The sequence below is a fragment of the Misgurnus anguillicaudatus genome, chromosome 25 (genome assembly GCF_027580225.2).
Source record: "Misgurnus anguillicaudatus chromosome 25, ASM2758022v2, whole genome shotgun sequence".
In the NCBI taxonomy this organism is placed as follows: domain Eukaryota; kingdom Metazoa; phylum Chordata; class Actinopteri; order Cypriniformes; family Cobitidae; genus Misgurnus; species Misgurnus anguillicaudatus.
The window spans coordinates 34,113,039-34,127,630 of NC_073361.2; the positions used below are offsets into that span (position 1 = coordinate 34,113,039).

General features: G+C 37.0%; 1 protein-coding gene across 3 annotated transcripts in view; it reads left to right on the forward strand.

Moving 5' to 3' along the window:
• The window catches only part of LOC129426037 (lethal(3)malignant brain tumor-like protein 4), a 33,490-nt gene extending 19,292 nt beyond the window's left edge, over positions 1 to 14,198 (forward strand). For 2 of the 3 annotated variants that reach the window (XM_073864245.1, XM_055182156.2), the window contains exons 17-20: positions 1,219 to 1,295; positions 9,598 to 9,767; positions 12,338 to 12,400; positions 12,783 to 14,198. In XM_073864245.1, the coding sequence (XP_073720346.1) occupies positions 1,219 to 1,295; positions 9,598 to 9,767; positions 12,338 to 12,400; positions 12,783 to 12,938 (466 nt within the window). In that variant the 3' untranslated portion in view covers positions 12,939 to 14,198. The remainder of the gene's footprint in view (positions 1 to 1,218; positions 1,296 to 9,597; positions 9,768 to 12,337; positions 12,401 to 12,782) is intronic. The other variant, XM_055182155.2, reaches the window with a different exon arrangement.
• Positions 14,199 to 14,592: the final 394 nt, after the last annotated feature.

Genomic DNA, 14,592 nt, shown 5'->3' on the forward strand with positions numbered 1-14,592 from the left:
TCATGAACCCAATCTTGTGTCTCTTCACACCCTGAGAAAAAAACATTGTATTTTTTTGTTATGAAAGATTAAAGATCTTAAAAAACACACAGACGCATGCAGACTGGACTGTTAAATTGTATTTAATTCTCGTAAAAATGTGACTTTGTGAATCCTGCAGAAACATTGACTAGAGATGAGCCCATCATCACATTTATCATGCAACGTAATATATCTTTAAACTAATACATTTGTTTTAAAAACACAGATTTGGGTCTTGCGGTGTATTCATATAATCATGTAAATCTGTTTCATTTCTACTTTGCTCTTTTTAGGTCAGCCATGGAAGTGCTTCTCAAGCATTTTCTTTATTTCCTGAATCAGTTTTAACAGTTCATGAGTTTTCCTAAATAAAAGATGTCCTCAGGGATTATCTGATGTTATGTGCTGTAGTCGTTGTGTTTCTGGTGGTCTCAGTGCTGATAGTGAATCTGTGTTAATCAGATGTATTTAGTGAGTGCAGTATCATTAAAGGTTAAATCTGTGAAAGTAAAGACGGCATCTGTGATCTGTGTTCATTTATTGTGTGCAGTCAGTGATGTTCAGGGTCCATGTGTTTCTTTTCACAGCAAGATCATTAAAGTCTTTCTAGAGAGACATAAAGCCATGAGAGAGACTACTCTGATTTTATCTTGAGTTATATCTGTGTGATACACAGCACTTTTACCCTCCTTACTGTGGTACAAACACTATAACTATATAATGATAAAAGATGCTAAATAATCATTTTACGACAGTAGCTGTTTGTGCTCATCTTACGTGACAGTGACATTGGTTGGTGGAGATTTTGTTTACTTTTATAGTGCCTTAAATATAATATATTTTTAAACACTTTCCACTGCTAACACAATGCTTTGCCACTGAGATATATATCTTATCTATATATATATATCTATATATATCTTGAGTATACATGCAGTATACTGATGTATGAGGGAGATGAAACCCTACTGCAAATCCACATCATGTTAGACATTCAGTCTGTGTGGGATCCTAAAATGACATTTGACCTCTGCACAGTTTTTTTAAATGAGTTTTTATTTGTATTATTATATGGACATGATGTGCTATCTGCTGTGCTGAACACGATTCAGGTTAATAGAGGTGATGTGATGTTTAGTGATGATGATGAAGAGCAGGACTGTGATTTACAATAACAATTCTACCTCTCGTTCTGTTCAGATTCACACATTCAGCGAAATATCTCCGCATTAAAGATGAGGAGGAAGACATTGATGTGGACAGCGTCATTACAGGTAAGATTCACTTCAGTGCATTCATTTCATCGTCTTTAAAGATCATTTGATTATCCTGTGAATAATTTTGCATGTGGAAATGTTTGTACTGTCTGATACTCGCTATATTTAGCAGTCTGTGAACTTGGTTTAATTGTGTATTGATAACTGGACTGATTCCAGATCAGATGTTAAGTGATAATGTATCTGATAGGGTTTTATTACTGTTGTGATGAATGATGTCTCATTTGACACTTGTCAAGGGTTTATTTTCTCTCTTGTACTGCTGCTGATACACACAAATATCCAGCTGTTTGATTGATTACCATCATTTTCTGATCGTTTCCATGGAGACACGAGAGCTGTGTGCTTTACAATATTTCATTGCTGTCAACAGAACACAAAACAACATTGTGTCTGTGTGTCTCTGCGTTCCTGTGTCTCTGTGTCCCTTTCTTTGTGTGTATATGTGTGTCTATTTGTCTGTGTGTCTCTCTATCTGTGTCTTGTGTGTCTCTCTGTGTCTGTCTGTGTCTCTGTATGTGTGTGTGTGTGTGTGTGTGTGTGTGTGTGTGTGTGTCTCTGTCTCTGTGTCTGTCTCTGTGTCTGTCTCTGTGTCTGTCTCTGTGTCCCTGTGAGTCTGTCTCTCTGTCTTTGTGTGTGTGTTTTGTGTTTGTGTTTCTCTGTGTGTCTCCATCTCTGTGTGTGTGTGTGTGTGTCTGTGTCTGTGTCTGTGTCTGTGCCTGTGTCTGTGTCTGTGTCTGTGTGTGTGTGTGTGTGTGTGTGTGTGTGTGTGTGTGTGTGTGTGTGTGTGTCTCTGTCTCTCTGTGTGTGTCTCTGTGTGTCTTTGTGTCTCTCTGTGTCTGTCTGTGTCTGTCTGTTTGTCTGTCTGTGTCTCTGTATGTGTGTGTGTGTGTGTGTGTGTGTTTTGTGTTTGTGTTTCTCTGTGTGTCTCCATCTCTGTGTGTCTCTGTCTCTGTGTGTGTGTGTGTGTGTGTGTGTGTGTGTGTGTGTGTGTGTGTGTGTGTGTGTGTGTGTGTGTGTGTGTGTCTGTCTGTCTGTCTGTCTGTCTGTCTGTCTGTCTCTGTGTCACTGTCTCTGTGTGTCTTTGTGTCTCTTTGTGTCTGTGTGTCTCTGTGAGTCTGTCTCTCTGTCTTTTTGTGTGTGTTTTGTGTTTCTCTGTGTGTGTGTCTTTGTGTCTATGTGAGTCTGTCTCTCTTTCTGTGTTTCTGTGTCTGTTGCTTGTTTGTGCCTGTTGCAACTTGCGTGTTTGTGTGTGTAAAACTGCAGAGATGTGTAGATGCTCGTGTGTGTGTGTGTGTTTACTTCTTTGGGTTCCGCTCTTCTTCATAGTTAGCGACAGTATTTTTAGTTGTGTTTGTGGTTTGATAAGAACTGATGAGGTTCTGTCTGTGTCAGCATTGGCCCATTATCATTATTGAACAGACTGCTTGAGCACACACATTTTTTGTTGTTTGCACCATAATACTTAATTCTGTGTAACTGGAATCTGGTGTACATAAAGTGGACAATAACACTGCTTCATGATCAAAGAAAAATATTTGGTTATTATATTTATTGTTTTTTCCTAACCCCAAATAGCTGGACGAAATCTGGAAAAAAGCCAATCTAAAGGTCGGGTTTAAGATCATTTGTAACAGTATCCTAAATGATACTGTAAGTCATGTGAAGCTCATTGCATTGTGGGATATATGATCCCGTACAGGTGGTCACATTTGGGCAAATCATTCAGGTGATTTTACATTCATACAGAAAGTGTGAATACAGCGGCAGGGTTTAATACATACTGCAGGGTTAGATGAGAGTAAAGTGTTGTTAAACCTGCTGATGAGGTCTGCATAAATAAATGTATGAATGATGTTCATCACCTGAAGAGAATCACCTTTGATCTTTTTAACATAATAACAAACATCATCATCCGTGCGTGCGTGCGTGCGTTTAAGCAGCAGAGTCTATCTCATAGAGAAATCTTAGGAAATGTTTTATTTTTAGACTGCTGCAGGATGATGTTTAATGAAAATCTCTCTGGAGGTGTTGAAGTGAGTCAGCTCTTTCACTTACACCTGTTCTTCAGTTATATCCTCAACATACAAATAACTGTGATGACCTTCAGCTTCAATAATGAGGAAAAACTCTTACATGAACCGAGTCAAAGAACAATTTAACATAAAACATGTGCGGCTGAGATAAAGTCGTCTTTTATAAAGAGATGAACATTAGAATGGGATTTCATCAGATTTAAAGGTGAAACATCTTAATGACTGCACGTTCAAAACAAGCTTGTCGTCTCAGATGTAAATGAAAGATTACTCTATCGTACACAATAAGATCAGAAACATTTTCAAATATAGTTTATTGTAACATCAAATTAACCGTACAAATGTTGTCTTCTGTCAGGTGATGTTTGAGGTCCTCTGTATGGTTTTCTGATGTCTTTTTCTGTTCTCTAACTGTGAATGATCGATGTCTGGGCCTGTGAATTCATCACACTAAATATTTACAGTTCTTGTTATCAGTGGAAATAAATATTTCACAGTATGTCCAGTGTGATGGGTTTAAAACGGTCCCTCGTCCAGTGCCTGCATCATTCTGTTCATCACTGTTGTCATGGTAACAGTGGAGGTCGTCCTTCACCAACTGTGTGTGCATACAGCTTGGTGTATTTGGTTAACTATAGGTAACTAGAGACTCTGTCTGTAGTCAGTGACGTTTCTGAATCTGACATTGTGTTGTGTGATCAATAGTTTCTGCCTCTTTAATTCTTTGTTTCTCAGATGTGAGTCACGTGCTGCTTACGTTCATCATACGATTGAGTGTTTGTTGTAAAGTTCATCTTCTGCTTGTTTTGCTTTTATCGAACTAAGGATAAGAGAGGTTATTCAACTTGGGGATTTTTCAATAAGATTTAAAACTATATAAATATTAGAGCTGTCAAAATAACGCAGATAATCCATTTCATATTGACCTTTGAACCTGGAAACATTCTTGCCACCATTCTACTTTAAAATGAAGGAGGGAGATGAGAACGCGCTGACGGTGACTGGATCATTGATTGGAAAAACATTTACTGATAAAAACGGCCTGATGGAAGTGATGATAAAAATAAAGTCGTCTGCAGCAAGGAATTTGCATATCACCTGAGTTTGTTGACTCTAAAGTACCACATCAATGCAAAGCATCCAGAAGTTAAATGTTAATCCGGAGATACGACCTAGATGTCCCGTAATGCCAAAGGTAAAGGGGCTGATTTTTTTTAAATTTAAGGTTTATGTTCAATTGCACAAAAAAGCTCTGCAATTGATATTGCACTGTTAAACTTTTGGTCTCTGAGTTTATTTCTAGCACATATAAGAGAAATAGTGTTCACATTGAGAGGAGTGTTCATTTATTTATTGTGTTCCCGGTTATAAATGTGGCCTGAGATGCCTTGTTTGTATAGTGAAAAAAATAATCTTCCTGAAGCACTTTTGAATTTATTTTCTTAGCATATTACTGTAGGTCATTTTGTTGATTGTTATGGCCCTTATTTGAACAGTGAAAATAATAATAAAAGATTTTTTGAACTTTAATGTCACTAATCAATTTATTTAAATTGAAATTGAAAAGATTTTAATTAATCACAGAGTATGTAATTAATTAGATTACTAATTTTTTTTAGAGATAATAAAAGAGAGATTTTTTTAATTGATTGACAGCCCTAATAAATATATATATTATTATATTTTTGATCATTTCTATGAATGTGATGGTCAACCAGCAGACATTGTTTACATTGTTTTGTTTCGATGATCTTATTTATTAATTGTAATATTTACAATATCCAGCAGCATTGTAATGTACATTTTTCTTATATTGTCTTCTTGTCTATCTATAACATCACTTGTGATTTTCAGTCAGACTGCGTATGATTATAATGAGCTTCATTCAGTGATGATAAACTATAAACAAAGCGTGAGATAAAGATAATGAAATAAATGAAAGGGTAACACTTTACAATAAGGTTATAACAGTTGGTTAACTAACATGAATTAACGATGAAGAGCATTTATTAATCTTTGTTCATGTTATTTTCAGTATTTGCTAATACATTTATAAAATCAAGCACTGTAACTGTTAACATTAACTAATGCACTATGTACTAACATGAATAACATTATTGACATTAACAAGAAAAAAGAAATGCTAAAAACAGCATTGATCATTGTTTGTTTATGTTAGTTAATGCATTTACTAATACAACCTTAATGTAAAGTTTTACCAATGAATGTGTTCCTATACTTCAGTTAGTGGAGCGCGGTGACGCTTGACATTACAACATATGAAGTGTTATGTGATGGTATTGTATATCTTATTGTGAAAGTGTTTGTATGTTGTGTGTTAAACTGACATTAATGTTGTCTGAAGGTGAGCAGATCTTCATCCATGATCAGATCAGTTTCTATGTGGAGACATTTGACTCTTTGGGGTTTATTGATCAGACACTTTATAAAAACTTTGTGTCTCTGTCAAGAGAAGAAAAGTCTTTGGATGACAAATAATGTTTAGGATTTCTCTTTGATTTCTGTGTGGATTACTGACCCTTACTGGTTTGTTTTAAGTGTTGAGTAAATGATTTATTGATAGATTACTGATGATCTGCCAGCAGGTTTACTCACCTTATATCGGTCATGTCTAGGCTTTAGGCTTATCATTAAAGCTGGTGTTCTGTATGTAATGTGATGTTTGTTTGTTTGTTTGTTTGTTTGTTTGTTGTGTTTATACTCCAGTGCCGTGTTTGTGTTGTAATTGTTGAAGATCACTCTTTTAATGACTGTAATCCTGAATGAATGAAGTCACTTCATTGATGTCCATCATCTGAACGTCCTTAAACATCCCACTGTTTACTGGACTAATGTTCATGTGAATGAAGGACAGGAAGTGACATCATATCATGTTTCCATTGACCTGTCCCTTATAAAAATTACCCTGTTTTTTGTGGTAAAAATGTAGTAACCATGTTTTTTTTTTGGTGTAATTGATTATTATTAGCATAACCATGGTCTTACTACAGTAACCTTTCTGTTAATTTTTGTAAGCGGTGAGGTGTTGATGTGTTAAAGCTAGAAAGCTTTTAGGATTATTAAGGCATTAAAGGAAAAAATGCTTTTCATTTGTCAAGTGAAATAATAATGAGTCTGTGTGCGTGTGCTGTAGTAATGAATCTGCTGTGCAATTTGTGTATTATATTCAGATTGTGCGACTGAAATAAATGTTTGACTGAACTCATGAATCTTTTTCATATATTTGACACAGTAAGAGTTGTGTGTTGTTATCTGTAATTACTCCTTATTTACTTTATAGTACTTAAACACGAAAGCAGATACCGCAGTAAAATCACATTCTTACTGCTGATGGGTTTCTCCACTCGACACATTGTGTGTTGCTCTTTTGTTTGCCACAGCAACACAAACATGCTACAGGAGTTTTATATTACGAGACACTTTCTCCGTTGGTATTCTTGTCTCTTCTGGTCATAAGACACAACGGATTACAAGCCGTTTCCTAGACGACGATTCACTGTGACAATCACCATGGCAACCGGTTGTGTAACTGGATACAGGTGGTGGTGTGACATCAAGAACACAGCAAATCCATTCTGATGTGTTCATGTGAAGTTCTGTGTGTGTGTGTGTGTGTGTGTGTGTGTGTGTGTGTGTGTGTGTGTGTGTGTGTGTGTGTGTGTGTGTTAATATCTGTGTTTGTTTAACTTTGTCTTTGTGATGCTGTTGTTTGGATGATGATGATGATGATGTTTAGGATGATAATGATGGTGATGATGATGATGATTATGATGGTAATGATGGTAATAAAATTGATGATGATGGTTAGGATGATGATGATGATGGTGATGACGAAGATGGTGGTGATGATAGTGATGTTGATGATGGTAATGATGATGATGGTAATGATGGTGATGATGGTGGTGATGATGGTAATGATGGTGATGATGATGTTAGGATGGTGATGGTGGTGATGATGATGATGATGGTGATGATGGTGATGTTGATGATGGTAATGATGATGATGGTAATGATATTAATGATGATGGTTAGGATGGTGATGATGATGTTAGGATGGTGATGGTGGTGATGATGATGATGGTGGTGATGATAGTGATGTTGATGATGGTAATGATGATGATGGTAATGATATTGATGATGATGGTTAGGATGGTGATGGTGGTGATGATGATGTTGGTGGTGATGATGATGGTGATGTTGATGATGGTAATGATGGTAATGATATTGATGATGGTTAGGATGGTGATGATGATGATGGTTAGGATGGTGATGGTGGTAATGATGGTGATGAGGTTGGTGATGATGGTAATGATATTGATGATGATGATGGTTAGGATGGTGGTGATGATTATAATGATGGTGGTGATGATGGTGATGTTGATGATGGTGATGTTGATGATGGTAATGATGATGATGATGGTGATGTTGATAATGGTAATGATGATGATGATGGTGATGATGGTGGTGATGGTAATGATATTGATGATGATGGTTAGGATGGTGGTGATGATTATAATGGTGGTAATGATGATGATGATGATGATGGTAATGATGGTAATGATGATGATGATGATGATGGTGGTGATGGTAATGATATTGATGATGATGGTTAGGTTGGTGATGATGGTAATGATGATGATAATGATGATGATGGGGGTGATGGTAATGATGGTAATGATATTGCTGATGATGGTTAGGAGGGTGGTGATGATGATAATGATGACTCTACAGTAGGCAGCTAAATGACTGTATACATACGAGTGAGTGATTTCTTGAATCACAGTTTTCAATACATGAGTTGTGAATGTTAAGAACTAGAATATTTAGTTTGCCTGTCTTGGAGAAAATACTGACCACATAGGACCCTTATCATACACACACACACACACTCATGAATTATGATTGAATTTAGGCTGAAGCATCAATACAGATCAATAAAGAATGTCAATATTTAACAGATGAAATAAAAGCTATAAATCAATGTGACTGTAAACCAATGCAGCATCATTATAGTGTAGATATCCAGATGTTGTTTGGCTTTGTCTTTCCTCATGTTGAGTCTGTCATCTGTCTCTCTCTCTTCATTACACAACACATCACTGTGTATCAACAGAAAAACAGATTTCTGTGTTGTCTCTGATCTCTGATGTCTCTCTGTAAGCTTGTAAACTCTCCTTTAGCTGAGCTTTTGTCTTTAGACTGTCCACACATTTGAAGATGGCACACACACACACACACACACACACACACACACACACACACACACACACACACACACACACACACACATACACATACACATACACATACACATACACACACACACACACACACACACACACACACACACACACACACACAGACATAGACAGACACACAAACAGATGGTACTGCGAGTCCTCAGTTAGGGTAAAACCACAGAGTTCTGCCAACTCTTTAACATTCAGCTACAGTAGACACCAATAACAGATGATGTTCTGTTTTGTGTTAACACAATTCACATGACTAACACACACACACACACACGCACACACACACACACACACACACACATACAGACGGCTATCTGGATAGAACGTGCTGTTTGAACACACTGCCATATAAAACTACCATTGTTTATTCTTTAATAATTGAGATGACTGCAATGTCTGTGAGGAAATACAGAGAGAGATTCAGAAACACATCTGTGTGTTGTGTTGTGTTGTGTAGAGGTTACTATGAAGGTTATTAGAGGCACATTAATATAAATGCATTTTCTGTCTGTGTCATCCAGCACATGTGATGTCATGTCATTTGATGTCATTTGATGTCATGTGATGTCATGCCATGTTATGTGATATGATGTCATGTGATGTCATGTTAATATCATGTGATGTCATGCCATGTCATGTTATGTGATGTGATGTCATGTGATGTAAATCTCAGAGATGCTGCCGTCGAGCTGGACACAGGAGATTAAATGCTTTCATTATCTTATGGCACGTACAAGTCACAAATTAAATGTGATTGTGTGACAGATTTATTTCTTCAGCTAGTATAAGAATGATAATAACTGTAGCCTGATCTATCTCTCTTTTCAAGATAAACTCCTTTAATGCTGTATTTAAAAGAGTTTGAGTCTTATTCACATTAAAGTAGTTAAGCACCAGTAATAACATTTTATGAAGATTGTAACTTTTGTCACCTGTGTTAGTGATGCACTACATGTTGTTGAAACACTTGTGTGTGTGTGTGTTTCTCAGAGCGTAATGTGGACAGTCTTCAGCAGGCTCTTCATCAGTCGGTCTTCCTCTCAGCTTTATCTGCTCACCCGACTCGTGATCTGCCGCTGTGCTGGGAACAACACTGTAAACTCTTGCCCGGTGTGGCAGGCGTTCAGGCCAGTCGAGTCACTCACTGGACTGTTGACGAGGTGAGATGTGTGTGTGCGTGTGTGTGTGTGTGTGTGTGTGCGCGCATGCGTGCATGCATGTGTTATTATATAGACTTCAGTATTATGAAGAATTTTTGAGCCTCGTTCTCACGGTGTTAATAAAGTTTAATGGAGGTTTTCGATGTATAATAGCTAATGATGAAGCTCATGTGAATGTTTCAGTGACTGATGATGATTTATCGAGCAGACTGATCTGATAGCAGTAGATGAAGTGAAATGAGCTCTTATTTTACTTCAGTTATAAATCACTTATGAAAGATTGAGAGCATAACTGTATTAAGATTGATAAAGTCTGTGGTTTATGTCCATTTGACCGCTACTGAACACTATTAATATTCATCTTTACATCATTGAGCTCATATCTAAAGGTCTTACTGCGGTACAGTTTGTTAAACGCTGTAGTTTTTTGCATCTCAGACTCGGAGCTGTTTGTGGTATGGACAGTGATTTACTGTGCTTTATTACACGGCTCTCTAAAATGCTTGATTCTGATTGGCCAGTTGCGACATTCCAAGGTTCATTCTTTTCAGATAACTAGCGCTCAAAACTAATAACACACGTTAACCCGGATGCTGCTGCTCATTGTGCCAAGTACAGTTTAATTTTACAGTAAATTAAATATAAATATGTATTTTAATAACATATATGACATTATATTTATGAATTATTAAACCAAATAGTGTGTTTGCGACATCTGAACGTCTTGTCTTATCTTAAATAAAATATTTTAAATCAATATTCCACTTGGTTGGTTGTGCTATACTGTGCTTTGCTTTGCTTTACTTCACTTTACTGCGCTTGACTTTGGAATACTGTGCTATACTGCAATTGACTACACTTGACTGTGCTTTATTGCCATATACTGTGCTATACCGCGATTGACTGTGCTTTATTGCACTATTCTGTGCTATACTCCAATTGACTGTGCTTTATTGCACTATACTGTGATTGACTGCGCTTGACTGTGCTTTATTGCGCTATTTTGTGCTATACTGCGATTGACTGTGCTTGACTGTGCCTTATTGCACTATACTGTGCTATACTGCGATTGACTGTGTTTTATTGCACTATTTTGTGCTATACTCCAATTGACTGTGCTTGACTGTGCTTTATTGCACTTTACTATGATTAACTGCGCTTGACCGTGCTTTATTGCGCTATTTTGTGCTATACTGTGATTGACTGTGCTTGACTGTGCCTTATTGCACTATACTGTGCTATACTGCGATTGACTGTGTTTTATTGCACTATTTTGTGCTATACTCCAATTGACTGTGCTTGACTGTGCTTTATTGCACTTTACTATGATTAACTGCGCTTGACCGTGCTTTATTGCGCTATTTTGTGCTATACTGTGATTGACTGCGCTTGACTGTGATTGACTGTGCTTGACTGTGCTTTATTGCGCTATTCTGTGCTATACTGTGATTGGCTGCGCTTGACTGTGCTTTATTGCACTATACTGCGCTGTACTGTATACTGCGCTTGAGTGTGATTATGCGTGTGGATGATGATAAGACATCTTAAGACATCACTGCAGGCTGAAAGCAGAGTATCAAACAGACCTGGAGTCTCTTTTCTTACGAAACCAAATAACATTAATCTCTTATGATGACTGATAGAGATTTAATTCCTTCTCTTGTCTCTGTTGGGTTAAACTTTCATGAACTGTGCAGCTGTGCTCTCAGATCTGCACATGTGTGTCCTTATCATCAGGAACAAACCACCCTTAATACATTTTATATTAACATTTATGCGTGTGACAGATGTTTTAAAGGGGACATTTCTTTTTAAAAATGTCAAATAAATCTTTGATGTCCCCAGAGTACGTATGTGAAGTTTAAGCTTAAAATACATCAATTATTTAAAATAATTGAGCTGATGATGCAAACACTGATAGCCATAATTCATATGCTTGCAGAGAACGGTTTACCAAAACTAAGTTACTGGGTTGATCTTTTCATATTTTCTAGGTTGATAGAAGCACTGGGGACCCAATCATAGCACTTAAATATTGAAAAATTCAGATTTTCAGAATATATCCCCTTAAAGCTTATATCAGTATCATTGTGTGTGTAAGAGGACACTAAGATTCAAACCCATGACCTTTTGTGCTGCTGGAACATAAAGTCTTAAAAACTTATTTCATCACGTGAAGGATGTTGTGATGGACAGCAGAAGGTTATGCTGATATTCTGTGATGGTGTTTTGTAGTAAATGAGGACATTTATGATGAAGATCTTCATGCTCTGCTTCATGTGACCTTGCTGTCAGTGTAAATAAACAGCTTACTGATGTGCGAGACGTCAATAATATTCCTTCAGAGTCTCACGCACACATTAATTTTCTATTTGAAAATGTTTTCTAGTGAAAGATCAAACTCTAAACGTTTGAGTGCTCACACAGACTGAAAATAAATGAGATGTTCAGTGAACAACATCATAGAAATCATCCAGAGCACCCTAGAGACCCAATACCAATGCACTATTTTTTGCAATAAAAAGTCAAGCTGTAGTTTAATTTGATTGTGATGGTGTGTTTGGTTTCAGGTGTCAGATTTTATTCACTCATTACCAGGCTGTGAGGAACAAGCCAAGCAGTTCAGAGAGGAGGTAAGGTGTCCGTGTCCACATTACTACTGGATCATGAAGGAATTTTAGATGACACTGAGTCTCTGCTTACATTTATATTCAAACGGTTAGCAGAAGGTTTTATCCACGAGGGAGGAAGATCACAAGTCATTTATTATATAAGAGCAGAACAAAGCCATTCAATATTACACCTTTCAAATCAAACTCTTTACTACACATACACTTGATGACCCTTCATCTTATCTCATCTGAAGAATAAAAACATTGAGTACTATAATATATAGATGAGCACAGATTGATTTAAAGACACAACATCTGGTCTTTAGGATATGGCTGTACTGTATGTGTTGTTCACACTGAATCAAATAAATCCTAAACCCGTCCTCTTTGATTCTCTCCACAGCAAATCGACGGGAAAGCCTTTCTTCTGTTGACGCAGCGAGATATCGTCAAGATCATGAGCGTGAAGCTCGGCCCCGCTCTCAAGATCTACAACTCCATCTTGATGTTCAGACACGCTGAGGATAACCAATCGGCGAGCAGCGATACTAACACATGAAGCTGAACGGATGTCTTGTATGTTTGTGATCTCAGTGTATCGATGCATTCCAACGCCTCTCGTGCCCCAAACGCCTTCCGTTACCGCTCGTCGCCGTACGACCAGATCCTTCAGGTTCCTCTTGACTCCGTTCTGCCTTGAAACAGCCATAATGGACCTAGCGCACGTGTGCTCGCTCGCTTTACCCGCTCTGCTGTAGTTTTTCTTCATATAAACTCAACAACGTGACAATCAAACAAACAACCGCGAAGCCGTCGGCCGTATCAGGGCTCTCTCTCTCTCTCTCTCTCTCAGTCACGGTGCTAAACAGATGAACAGGGACTCTTCTCTTGTGTTCATCCCAAACATGAGAGTCCTGTCATCAGCTACTCGCCCTCTTTACAAACACATAGCAGTGATTGGTGGACATTCTTATAATATTTCAGCCAAGAAATTCACCGTTTGTGTTTGAAGGGCTTGTGAATGATGAGAGTATTTTCATCTTTGCTTGAACAAACCCTTGACATTTGTGTCCATTTTGTTTCTCTCTCTCTCTCTCTTGTGTTTTATTCTTACCGTATGTGTAAAGTTCTTATGATTTTCTGTATCTGCTGAATCTACTTTTATTTATTGTGCAAAAGCAAAGTCTGTTTGCACAGTGAAGGATAGTAATATATTGTATATTATAAAATTTCCAAATGCCAAAAGGATTTCTTTTAAATTTAAGAGTGTTTATTTTTGTGATGTATTGCACAGAAAATTGAGAATTAGATGAATCCTTCATTTATGTTTAACAAAATATTATAAAACTAAGTAAAATATGTTTTGTGCGATCTCTCATTGACTTGATAAGAATGAACGTTTCTTCTTCTTCAGATCCGTGTCGTTTTCTTCTTCAGTGGTCCGAATGAAAGATTGCACGTCATGTGAATTCTCCTTTAGCATCGAGAGGGGATGATTATTTATAAACTTGCTCAAAAATGCACAAAGCGACCGTATATATTTGCTATCAGTTTTGAAATTGGTGTGAATTCATGAGTATTTTGACCAGGTTTATTTAACATCAGGAATGTAAATCCCTCTTTCTTCTGTATTTTAATGTTTATTTGTGAGCGTCTGACAGTGATGATGGGTTAGATTTTGATTCAGTTGCTGTATTTCAGATTCACTCATTATTTGCAGTTTGGTTGATTCTGTATATATTTATAAACCCTCTTTCTTACACTTACACACTTTGTACAACAGAATTTATTCAGACTTCCCAATAAACAAATGCACATCTCTCAGTCTCATCTGCTCTTTAATGTTTTCTGTTGTTTACTGATAGATGTTTAGATGAATCTTTATCAGTTCACCTGCAGTCGTGATGTTCTTCATTTCTATTACAGAAGGATTTCTGCTGATTCTGTTGCCATCACAATGATTTGACTTCATATACAGTAGTGTTGTGTACAGTGCTAACACACTGCCTATACAGTATTGTGAGAAATCAATCACAGATTGCTATATATATATATTTACTGGTACAGAGATTAGTAAATCCATAATTTCATTAGTTGTAATAGTGATTATTATTAATTTATACCACGGGTCTGTTGAATGCTGCATTCTGATTGGCTGAGAAATGTTCTATGTGTGTTGATTATTTTTCTGTAAACCGCACACCTAATTTTTC